The following is a 12,036-nucleotide window of genomic DNA, read 5'->3' as shown; positions in this document are numbered from 1 at the left end:
CAATCTGAGTTTTCTGTTGCACGACTACAACAGCCTTTGAACTACACGTTTCACCAAAACAAGTTCCTTCCCTGGAATAGTTTGCAGAGGCACCGCTGCTCTGTCCGGCGGTTAGCATTACCCAGGAAGATTGTGATTGGTTAAAAGAAGTGCCAATAAACCAACCCGGAATGCTGTGAGCTAGCCAGCGGAAAGTCTGGCAATGCGAGACTAGGTGGGGCTTACAAAATCTGATCACATAGGCCAGGTATTTTGAAAGAATTTCTTGAAGAAAACTAATATAATGACGTGTAAGGTCTGATGTTTCAGACATTAACGACCTGGGTGGGCACACGAAGTCAGATATAAATATGTAAGTGGAGATTCTACACTGCCAAAATCACAAAAACAGCAGTGAGTTTCAAAAGTAAATCTGTCATCACGTAACGCTACATGAGTAACTAACGTTTTCCACATTTTTTAAATTCAATTCAGAGGGGAATGTTCCGTTAAATGTATGATTTAGCAGATTTTAAACGGAAATAATACATACGTTTTTACGTAAGGGGAAGTAGGAAAAGAGTCGGACTAACTTAGCAAACAAGAAAATACTTGTCTAACGTTAGCGTTAGCTCACTAGCATCACCCAGAAATAAATAAGCTAACGTTAACACTCAAGAACTATGAAGAAACTGTGTTTCACGACTAACTCACACGTTTGATATTTAAGCACATCGTGCTGGCACTACGTTACTTCATTTTACATTTTAATGATGCACAGTTACTTCAAACTGCCTGGTTTTAGATTGAGTTGTCGCTACTTTCGCCTGGATAACGTTAAAGGGTTTGGGTACTTCTGCCGAAGCTAACCAAGCTAACGTTAATAGCTATACTATCGATGACACCACGCGCTTCTGTAGTTTATCCGTACCGTTATAACGCAAACAATAACAAGGTATAAAACATTTCTTCTGGTGTAACTTACTTTTCAGATACCATGGATGTATTAAGAGAACGTCAGGTACACACGCTCGTCCCATGCGTTCTGTAACCGACACAGTTTACGGCACAAAACGTCCAATCAGACTGAACCTTCGCCGCCGTAAAACGTAGGCGAAAAAAGGGTTTAGAACTACATTAACTAGCAGCAGGCTAGTTGCAGCTGACTTTCCTTGTTGCTTGGCAACGCCACCACACTTAAACCAAACGGACTATGAACGAAATGTATTAACTAACTAGCTAACGCTGTATTTTACTTTGTTTAACGTCAGTTTGGTTAAGTTGGAAATATCTTTGAATACTTATGCCCTCTTTATTTTACTGATAAAAAAAATAACAGAGCAGCAGATGATTTAGCTACCTGCAGAAATGTCGGAAGAAAACACTAACGCTATTTGTGTTGGTGAACAGACTGAGAGTACACCGACAGCTTTACAGGAAAACACCGAAGGTAACGTTAGTTTTTTATTAAGTTGAAATAGCTATGTAAGCTAGCTAGTTAGCGAGCGTTAACTGTAATTACCAAAAGAAAGAAAATAAATCACTCAAAGTGTGCTAAAAGGCCTCCAGGTTCAGATTATTTGAGACCATAACTAGAGTGATAGAGAAAGACATAGTCAAGAGAATTAAACCATTGTCTTTATTACATAGTCATAAAGTTAGTCTCTCACTTTGGCTCTGACCATAACGTTAACTACCCTGAAAATTCAGAGTTCTCGCGAGAGCACAATTTGAATTTGCTCAGCGATTTGGGTCTGGGTTTACCCAAACTTTAACAACATATAAAACGAATTAGCATAGCTACAATACAACAACAAAAGTACATTTACATTTATTTATTTTAAAATTGACGTTAGCTAGCTAGCTAAGTTAATGAAATGCTGTGGTTACACAGTCACAATGCAATAACTGACATTCATCATTTCAGTTTAATTAGGATTATGATTATTATAAAAAAAGTAAAGTAAATGTCAGTGTCAAGGACATTTCAGATATCAGGTGGAGTGTACTCTATTAAAGTAGATGCACTCTCAGTTAACATTATTTAAAGAATAATAAATGAAAGCAGGGAAACTGTCAGTTGATGTGTAGCGGTACAAGCAGTTGAAGTTAAATCACTGGCGCCTAAAAGCTGCTGTCAAATGTTTCCTCCCTCGCAGGACAAGATAGAGAACCCTCTGAGATACAGCAGCCGGCTGAAGAGGGATCAAACAAGCAGTACTACAAGTATGAGGACATTCACTCCAGACCCTACATCACACCCGACTCTGAGATCCCAGAGAACCTCCTGTTCCTCTCGTATCCTTTAAAAATGTGTTTCACGAGAAACATTTCAACACATCTCTAACTTTCTCTCATCATACATAGCAAACAAGCAGGGGAATCTGATCGTCATCCTTAACCCGTCCTGCGTTCAGTCACTCCTTTGGCTACGACAGTAGGCGCAGGGCGAACCTGCAGCTGCTGGATGACAAAACTCTGATCTTTATAGCAGGTAACCTGCTCGTCCTGCTGGACGTTTCCACCAAGGAGCAGAGATACCTCCGCTCCTGCAGCGGAGGAGGAATTGGCTCCATCACGGTAAGATGGGTGACCCACTTACATGTCATGTAAGTGAAGAGTTCCTTTGAGTCTCCAGTCCGTCTGTGCAGGAAACACTGATGTGATGGATAAACAGACAGATAACTGTACTAGGGTTGGGGTATCCCCAATAGATCTAATTCCGATTCACAAGGTACAGATTCAATTAGATTTCTGATTACATTTTACATAAATTAGGTTAGGGAAATTTCATTTGCAATACCACATTTGCTTGTATATAAAAGAGATACTCAGAGAACTCATGCTATAAATTGTACAAGCAAGAAGCAACCCTCAAATAGTTTTGATAATGCACCAGGTTATTGTAACGGTTACATTGAGAATTGATCCCCAAAACGTTAGTTTAAAGTTCTTTTCACTTATACATCCATGGTGAAATGGCCTATATTAAAAAATTAATTCCTGGATTGTATGAATTGTTATCAGATTCCAAAAAATAATGTTGGATTATTTGATTATAATTACCCCGGAACTTTACATTTACTCAAGTGCTTCTTTATAATTGTGGTAGTTGAGTAACTGTTAGAGGATTTAAATGTATACGTATACTTTATCACTGGTAACCATTTTGCAAACCATGCTGTGCTGTTTTAATCTTTGTGTGTGTGTGTGTGTGTGTGTGTGTGTGTGTGTGTGTGTGAAGGCACACCCTAGCAAGAATTACTTTGTTGTAGCAGAGAAGGGAATCCAGCCCAACATCATAGTATATGAATATCCCTCGTTACAACCGTTCAGCATCCTCAGAGGTAAATGGCACCAAGATGCATTGAGCTATGCCTTTTTCAAATGTGATGTTTTTATTGAAGCTCATGTTTTTACCGTCATGTTTGTAAGGCGGTACCGAGCGGGCGTACAGCTTTGTGGATTTCAACCGTGACGGGAGCCTGCTGGCCAGTGTGGGGAGTGCACCCGACTACATGCTGACTCTGTGGAATTGGAGGAAGGAGGAAGTGATGCTGAGCTGCAAGGCCGTTTCTCAGGAGGTCTACAGAGTCAGCTTCTCCCCGTACAACCCGGGACAGCTCACATCATCAGGATCCGGACACATCAAGTAAAGGACAGACTGAATTAGGGCCTGGTTAAAATTATCGATTGTCCTGGGGCGGTCTCTGGCTCACCCAATAAGAGCGTGCGCTCCATGTTGGCTGAGTCCTGCAGCGGCACGGGGTTCGGGTCCGACCTGCTGCCCTTTGCTGCGTCTCATCCCCCATCTCGCTGCCCCCTTTCCAGTCTACCCACTGTTACTGTAATAAAGGGAAAAAAGCCCCCAAAAATAATCTTAAAAAAAACATTATCAATTCTCCAATTAAAATCCATCCATCGATTCATAAATCCCAGAAATTGATCTTTTAATAAATGCCTTGTCACCATGGATGTATAAGTGAAAAGTACTTTAAGCAAATTGTTAGGGGTCAATTCTTAATGTAACCTTTACAATAACCTGGTGCATTATAAAAAATAATTGAGTGTTGCTTCTTGCTTGTACAACTTACAGCATGAGTATCTCTTTCATATTCAAGCAAAGTTGCCATTGTAACTGAAATTCCCCTAACCTAATTGATGTAGAATCGAAGCAGAAGTGTAATCGAATTGGGATTGATACCCAGCCCTGTACTCAATCCTCCTAAAACCCTTTAACCCTCTTTAAGCTATTAAAATGACTTGAAGTAGAATGATTCCCTTACACTGATGTTGAATATTTCAAATTTTTCACCTTCCCTCCTTTCTATCAGGTTCTGGAAAATGGCCAGCACATTCACCGGTCTTAAATTGCAAGGGCTGATGGGACATTTTGGGAAAACTGCAGCAACTGATGTTGAGGGCTATGTGGAACTTCCTGATGGAAAGGTGTGTTCTCTGCTGTTCTGACAGGTCAGGAAGGCCTGGGAATGTATAGAACATGACTATGTTCCAATGACTGATCCTTCCAAAAAGCATGACATCATGAATGATGATTTTTTCTGCCTAAGAATTATTGCATGACAGCATTTATGGCAACAAAATGACTTCAAACGTACATCATAGACCATAGTCATAGTCAAATCTAGGCTTTAAGGTTCGGAAAAAGTCAAATAACACACAATATAATGGTTGTCTTCTTGTTTTTATGTTTATGACAAAAACAATGTTACCCAGTAGCTGTTCTGGAGCTGTCAGGCTTGTTTGAGCATAAATTAATAAAGACTGTGTGATACGATTTAAAGCTTTAGCCAGGACAGCTAAAGGGACGACTTTGTTATGAGATTGTTTTTGTCAACTGCTCTTTGCAAAGTCAAACTTTTAATCTCCAACAATATTTTGTTTTCCAAAATCCTCTGTTAGACTCAGGAAAGTACCTCTGACCCTCGTCACTCTTTATGTCCACCTGTTAGGTGGTGTCCGGCACAGACTGGGGCAACTTGCTGCTGTGGGACGGGAATGCCATCAAGGTGGAGATTTGCCGTAAGGGGGGGCAAAACTGCCACGCTGGCATGGTCCAGCCGTTTGCCCTGGAGGAGGGACAGCTGATGACTTTTGGCTCTGATGGTGTGGTCCGGGTAAGATAAAGGCAATAATATAACTTTATAGCATCAAAATGCTTGACTTTAAGGATGTGTCTGCAGTGGTGGAATGTAACTAAGTGCAATTACTTAAATGCCCTATGGCATGCTTCCTTTTGGATGCTTTTTTATAGGCCTTAGTAGGGGTGGGAATCTCGTGGCACCTCACAATTCGATTCCGATTCAATTCTAAACCGATCTCAATGCATCTCGTAGCAACAATTTTATTTTAGTTACATTTCCATGCGTCATTTAAACAATATACATATAAATCTGAGTTTGTTAGATTTTGACATATACAGTATTTGTCACACACAAGTTTTAATGAAATGTTTTGTGTACTTGCTTAAGCCTTAACGATGCTTGTGAAAGTCACCTTCTCTCACAGTGATCTTCCTTGTCAGAGGCTCAGTCAAGTTTAAAGGTGGAGAATTAGCTTCTTAGGACATGGAACATTAGGTGGTCAGATGTAATGTGATAAAGTAGATAAACAGCTTATATGTGTTCTGCCAAATTATTTAACGCATGTCTTATTAGATCATGTGAAGAAATACAAAACAATTAAAAAAAACCTAATTTTTTCCTTTTGGCCATTTTTGTTTTTTCCTGCACTCTTTCCTAAACCCTAAGTTGTTGTCCATTATCCCATCCTCGTTCAGTCACTCTGTTTTCTGATTTGTACATGTCTGGAGACTGGAACTTTTAAATAAAAAATCAACACATTTAATTATAATAACTAATAATCAATTATTAACTTATCAGAACTGAGCATCGAATCGTTCTAGAGAAAATCGTGATGCATCTAAGAATCGATTTTGTATCTTAACAAATTCATTCAAAATTTAACCAAAAGTAAGGTGAATCCGTCCTTTAATACTTTCTGACTTCCATACACTGTCTGTGGCTCGTAGTCCTGAGTCCACTGGCTCCTACTGAAGATGCAAATGTCCAAACATGTGTTTTCTCGGGGTCAAATTTGGCCCATTTTCAAAGTTACTACAGTAAAACTGCACATTTTAGAGTGGCCTTTTGTTGTAGTCAACCAAAGGCACACTTACTAATGCAATAATGCAATATTAATAATAATATAATAGTGCAATAATCATGCCGTCTAGTCAGCATCTTGATAAGCCACACCTGTGAGGTGGATGGATTGTCTCGGCAATGGATAAGTGCTCACTAATACAGATTTAGACAGATTTTTGAACAATATTTAAGAGAAATAGGCTTTTTGTCTACATAGAAAGTCTCAGATCTTTGAGTTCAGCTCATGAAAAATGGGGGCAAAAACAAAAGTGTTGCATTTATAATTAAATTAGAAACGCATTATATATATATATATATATATATATATATATATATATATATACTGTATATAATGTGTACAATGTAAAGCATCTTTGAGGACTTTGAAAAGTGCTGTTTAAAAGTTTTACTATTATTAATAATATTTTCTAAAATGTGTTTTGCTTGCTCTTTGTATGTCTATGTATGTATATGTATGTATGTATGTATGTGTATGTATTTACATACACACACGCAGGGCTGGGACTTTGAGAGCATCGACAGCGCCGACAGTAACAGCGACGGCAGCAGGTTTGAGCTGGAGCCCATGAATGAGATGGTGGTCGGACACAACGTCTGCCTCTCGTCTCTGGTGAAGACCTCCCTGCCCGACTCCTTCGTCTGGTTTGCTCAGGTCAGAGAGCAAAGGGTCATAGGTCACTAAATGAAAACCATTTTTACAACGTGAGCCAGCCTCACCCCGATCAAAACGCATCTCTCCATCATGTTTTCGTCTTTTAGGATTCCAGCGGAGCCTTCTGGAAGCTGGATCTCTCATTCACCTACACGGTGAGTATCTTACACTGACTGTTTTTTAAAAATATTTATGTTATGTGTATGTTAGGGCTGCAGGATATGAGGAAAATATCTAATTGTGATTATTTTGACTGATATTGCAATTGCGATATGATTCAGGATATTGGAGGGAACAATCATGTTTCTTTCATTAACATTTGAATTGAAAAATATTAAAAATGAAAATAACTAATGCGAGGATTGGTACCAAACAAAGTTTTTTGTCTTCAGTCTGTAGTATAGGATTTGTAGGCTGGGACGTCTCTGCAGTACCACAGTATTATATTTAGAATGGTTTGACACACACAATATTTTGCCTTTAACAAATTATTACAGAGCTCGTTTAAAATGTGTTGGATGATTGCTTGGCCTGTGGTATTGCTGCTTGTAGAATTCATCAAAATCAAATTTTCCCCCAAAATGACTTACAGAAAGACCTCAAACCACTTCATATGCGACTCCCCTGTACACCCTACTACTAACTTACTGATATACCTGACAGAGAACGTTGCAGATTCAGAATGTAATCACAAAATATCACAATGAAAATGTGTAGGCCAAATCAGACATTAGTGTCATGGACTTGTGGCAGTGCGCTAATGAGCTTCATTTTATTTATTACCAATGTAATAAAGCTCTTACTGACCTAAATTTACTCATAATTTATAATTTCTACCGTTTACTGATCCCCAGTGGGGAAATTACAATTTACACTTTTTGTTAGTAATCACTACACACAGGCCTGAAATACACACACACACACACACACACACATGCTCAGGACCTATTCATGCACAAAAGCAGAGATGTCAGAGTGAGTGGGCTGTCAGTGCTGGACCAGCGCCATGAGCAGTTGTGGGGGTACGGTGCCTTGCTCAAGAGCACCTGGCAGTGCCTAGGAGGTGAAGGGGCATCTCTCCAGCTACCAGTCCACACACCCTACTTTGTTCCGTATGGGGACCAGCAACCCTTGCCTGTTTCCCATATAATTAAACTAAAAATGCCTTTAACTACCAATAACATCTCACCAATAATTACGTCAGCCAATCGGTACACTGTTCAGACATCCAGAATCTTTAATTGGAATCAGAGGTAAGCCAAGATGAGAAAGGTATAAAGTTAATATTCCATGTATTCCTATTGAAGTGAATACGTGTTTATAGTGATCTAGGTAACATTGTCTAGTTCTAATGGAAAAATATTGTGCCAATCATATTGTATCATGAATAATTGGAATAAACAGAGTGTTCTCGCCCAGTCAAATAGCAGGTCATGTGTTGTCTGTGTGTGCAGACTCCTGATCCAGAGTGCCTGTTTACCTTCCACGGCGGACCAATCCAGGCCATGGACGCGTCCAGGAAATCTCACCTGATGGCCACGGCCGCTCTAGACCGTGAGTGCCATACCTGCACGCACACACACACACACACACACACACACACACACACACACACACACACAACAACCCACAACCACACACACACACACACCACACAACAGAAACACACACAAACAAAAAGACACCACACGCACGCACACGCACGCGCGCGCACACACATATACACAAACAGAGGCACACACAAACACAGAAAGACACACACTCACAGAGAGACGTCACACACACACACACACCACACACACACACACAATATACACAGAGAGAACCCCACACACGGACATCACATGCCAGAGGACAACACAGCACACACATACACACCCATCAAACACAGAATGGCCACAACACGGAACACACCATGACAGAGTGACACACACACACACACACACACACACACACTTTAACAGTAACTCTGTTTGCGTCTGGCCTTGCTGTCCAGGTTCAGTCAGAGTTTTTGATTTCCTGGCAAAAAAAGAGCTGACCACCACTCGCTTCAATCAGGGTGGAACTGCTCTCGGCTGGGCTCCACCTTTGGTAAGTGTGTCAGTGTAAAAACTGATCATCTATCATAATACGTGTACTGACAGAAAAATTAAGCTGTGAGGCGCTGGTGTTTGTCTTCAGGTGAACCAGAGTGGTAGTTTACTGGTGACGGGCTTCGAGGACGGGGTGGTCCGGTTGCTGGAGCTGTACGACCCTCAGAGGCTGGTTATGGTCAGCGGGCGCAGCCCCAAAGGAGACGCCATGCTACGCCTCAAACAAGCCTTCAAACCCCATAATGCCCCTGTAACTGCTGTTGCGTATGAGAGAAGTGGAGAAATCTTAGCCACGGGGGTAAGAGGTTTCCCAAAAAAAACACCATGATTTTGGAAAATGTATGTTTTTAAATAGGCTTAAAGGTTTGAACCTTTTTTAACCCTTGTGTTGTCCTCGAGTCAAATTGACCAGTTTTCCTATATCAATGTTCTTTTTAACTATCCAATTGTAATTACCCAAAATAACATGATTGATTCCACACAACGCTCTTTGGCAAGTACAAATCTCTACTTTCATTCATTTTGGGGCGTCTTATTCAATTTTTATAGCATTTGAAAAAAAACGTATGCGTTTTCGAAATAGTATTGAGTAAAAGTTGACATAGTCCAGTCTGTGATTGTCCATCAACATCCATTCCTTTAATTTTGGTCTAAATAATTCCTAATTTCTGCTTTTCTAACTCAAACATTAGGTATAATTTCCTATAAATGATTTGTATTGACCATAAATTCCCAAAAATAATTGTAAAACTAAAGTTAATAAGTTAGTATTATGTAGTGTTGAAAAAAATTGACAAACATTGAAAAAAATGTCTAAAGTGTTGAAAAAAGGGACAAAAACATTGATTGTCAACAAAAGTGTTAATTTTCAATTTTGACGAGAAGACAACACAAGGGTTAAAATCATTGCCTGTGGACTAGAACGGTGGATCTGAAAGGTTGGTATTTCGCTCCTTTGTTAAAGACGGCAGCTTTGGCCAGCCTGGACTCTGGAAGTTTTTCCAGCTTTATTTTTTAAGAGAAAGTCTCCATAAGTACACAGTAAAATCATTTACAACAAAGACCTGAGAACAAATTACAGATACACACAACCACACATAGAAATTTTTTTGTACAGTATATGAGGGAAAAAGAAGACTTATTTCTGTTCCTGATCCATCTTAGTCTGACAGCTTTTGTGGATACAGGTGATCTCAGCCTGTGGTAATGATAAATATAATTCACGAGGTACAGAAACAATAACTAAATATAATAACTAACTCTTGCTATTGCCTCGCCCTTAATCTCATAACGTCATACAACACACACGGATGTCATTTGTCACTCGCTTATTGTTCAATTTCAACAGAAACACCACAACTTGTTACGACTTTAAAAGGCACAATAAAACCCAAGGGAATAAACCACCTGCTTGTTTTTTTGTGAATATCTTAGTTTGGGAATCCTTGAACCTATCCTGTGATCTGGTCTCGTGTTTAGGACTGTGAGATGTTGATTATGCCACAGGAGTGGTTTGAGAAGTTTCTATAGACACGTTATTAATCCAGTTTTTTTTCTCCTTTTTTGCTATCTGTCTCATCTTTCTGACCTCTCGGCCTCCACCCTCCTGCTCAGAGCTCCGACAGCACTGTGTTCTTCTTCACCGTCGGGGAAAAGTACAACCCCATCGGCTTCGTCAACGTTCCCGGGCCGGTGCAGGCGCTGGAGTGGTCACCTCATTCCCACGTATGTTTGGTCTCCGACACCTATTGCCATCCAAATACTCTCCGCGATGGAACCTCATTGATTCACCCGATTTTCTTTTATGATTTTACCCAGAGGGAAAACAGGCTGCTCATCCTGTGTCAGAGCGGTCACGTGGTCGAAGTGCAGAGCCCTGATCCGGAGGCCGAGAGGCCGACCAAAACCTTTCAGCTGCCTGACCTCTCCAGCAGATCTTTCAGGTTCAGGAGCATCAAATCACGAATCAAGGTCTGGGCTTTCCCTTTCTCAGCTTTAGTTTGTAGCCCTCTACTGCTGCATTACATCACACTGTGTGTTTTCTTTGTAATCTACATCATATTTACTCCTGTTGTCTTCTCTGTAGGGCTGGGTACCAAATCCAATATTTTTTAAGTTGAGCTGGGCGATATGGAAAAAATGATATTTTGGACCAAATACATCAATGTCGGTGTTGGATATGTGTGTTTGACTATTGGCTCTTTCACAAAATACTAACACAATGTCATTTTTGATCAAATATCATCAATAACGTGGATGAAATGACTAAGTAGGTAAAGGCAAATAATAAAACAGCTAGTAAGTCTGATAAGTTCAGAAAATGACATCCCTTCACTGTAATGAAGCCTTTAAAAGCAGGAAAAGACTTGTTTCATATCACGATATTACGATATCACAAACAATATCTAGCCTCATATATCAGTGTTGATATAAATGCCCAGTAGATCTGATCAGCAGCATGATTCTACCAAGATCTAATTATTCTGGTGATTGGCTGTGTGACGTTACAAATCACAAAGGCACACACAAAAAACTCTACGGTACGCACAGAGACAGGGCTCACGTAATAGGAATTGAAAAAAATGAAAATATTTGTGCTATAATGTGTAATGTTGTAATTTCTTTTGGTTTAAAAAAATAATTGGTATGGACAAAGTATAGGACCCGGTATCTAAGTCAAAGTATTGGTTTCGGTAGTGAAAACCCAGCCTTACTTCTCTGTGGCCTTGTCTCATTTATTTATCTTTCCTTCATTTCCTGCTGTCTTAAAGGATATTTAAAAGCAAACCTGCATGTTCATTGTAAATAACTAACTCCATGTCGGTTTAAGACCATGTGGGTTTTTATTTGTGTGTTTGCGTATTTCAGAGAGAGGCGGAAATCGCAAGACGTCAAGCCGCAAAAGAGAAGAAGAAAAAAGAAAGAGAAGAGAGGTTGAAACAATCAAAGAATCCGGACATAGAGCCAGAGGAAGAAGAAGAGGAGGAAGAGGAAGAGTTGCCTTCTATCTATATCCCTGAGTCTCCCAGTCCACTGTACTGTGGCTTCTACTCACAGCAGGGCCAGTTCTGGCTCTCCATGGTACACACACACACACACACACACACACACACACACACACACA

At 40.1% G+C, this 12,036-nt stretch overlaps 2 protein-coding genes and 1 long non-coding RNA gene across 4 annotated transcripts in view; 1 reads left to right on the top strand and 2 right to left on the bottom strand.

Annotated features, from left to right (window-relative positions):
* Positions 1-1,154, bottom strand: part of pum3 (pumilio RNA-binding family member 3) — a 14,156-nt gene extending 13,002 nt beyond the window's left edge. The window contains exon 1 of one of the 2 annotated variants that reach the window (XM_032539401.1): positions 965-1,154. In XM_032539401.1, coding sequence (XP_032395292.1) covers positions 965-978 — 14 coding nt within the window. In that variant the 5' untranslated portion in view covers positions 979-1,154. The remainder of the gene's footprint in view (positions 1-964) is intronic. The other variant, XM_032539400.1, reaches the window with a different exon arrangement.
* Positions 1,155-1,158: 4 nt separating this feature from the next.
* cfap44 (cilia and flagella associated protein 44) overlaps positions 1,159-12,036 on the top strand; it is a 34,849-nt gene continuing 23,971 nt past the window's right edge. The window contains exons 1-15 of the mRNA XM_032539391.1: positions 1,159-1,429; positions 2,139-2,277; positions 2,397-2,559; positions 3,224-3,326; positions 3,415-3,631; positions 4,314-4,428; positions 4,953-5,117; positions 6,664-6,819; positions 6,927-6,974; positions 8,274-8,373; positions 8,816-8,910; positions 9,001-9,210; positions 10,527-10,637; positions 10,731-10,883; positions 11,781-11,993. Of these exons, the coding sequence (XP_032395282.1) occupies positions 1,348-1,429; positions 2,139-2,277; positions 2,397-2,559; positions 3,224-3,326; positions 3,415-3,631; positions 4,314-4,428; positions 4,953-5,117; positions 6,664-6,819; positions 6,927-6,974; positions 8,274-8,373; positions 8,816-8,910; positions 9,001-9,210; positions 10,527-10,637; positions 10,731-10,883; positions 11,781-11,993 (2,070 nt within the window). The 5' untranslated portion in view covers positions 1,159-1,347. The remainder of the gene's footprint in view (positions 1,430-2,138; positions 2,278-2,396; positions 2,560-3,223; positions 3,327-3,414; positions 3,632-4,313; positions 4,429-4,952; positions 5,118-6,663; positions 6,820-6,926; positions 6,975-8,273; positions 8,374-8,815; positions 8,911-9,000; positions 9,211-10,526; positions 10,638-10,730; positions 10,884-11,780; positions 11,994-12,036) is intronic.
* Positions 1,224-12,036, bottom strand: part of LOC116704172 (uncharacterized) — a 16,354-nt gene continuing 5,541 nt past the window's right edge. The window contains exon 3 of the long non-coding RNA XR_004335601.1: positions 1,224-1,234. This is a non-coding gene — a long non-coding RNA (uncharacterized LOC116704172). The remainder of the gene's footprint in view (positions 1,235-12,036) is intronic.

Source organism: Etheostoma spectabile, chromosome 16 (assembly GCF_008692095.1).
Source record: "Etheostoma spectabile isolate EspeVRDwgs_2016 chromosome 16, UIUC_Espe_1.0, whole genome shotgun sequence".
NCBI classification, from domain to species: domain Eukaryota; kingdom Metazoa; phylum Chordata; class Actinopteri; order Perciformes; family Percidae; genus Etheostoma; species Etheostoma spectabile.
The sequence above is the reverse complement of the archived record's forward strand: the minus strand, read 5'-3'. Positions and strand labels throughout refer to the sequence as shown.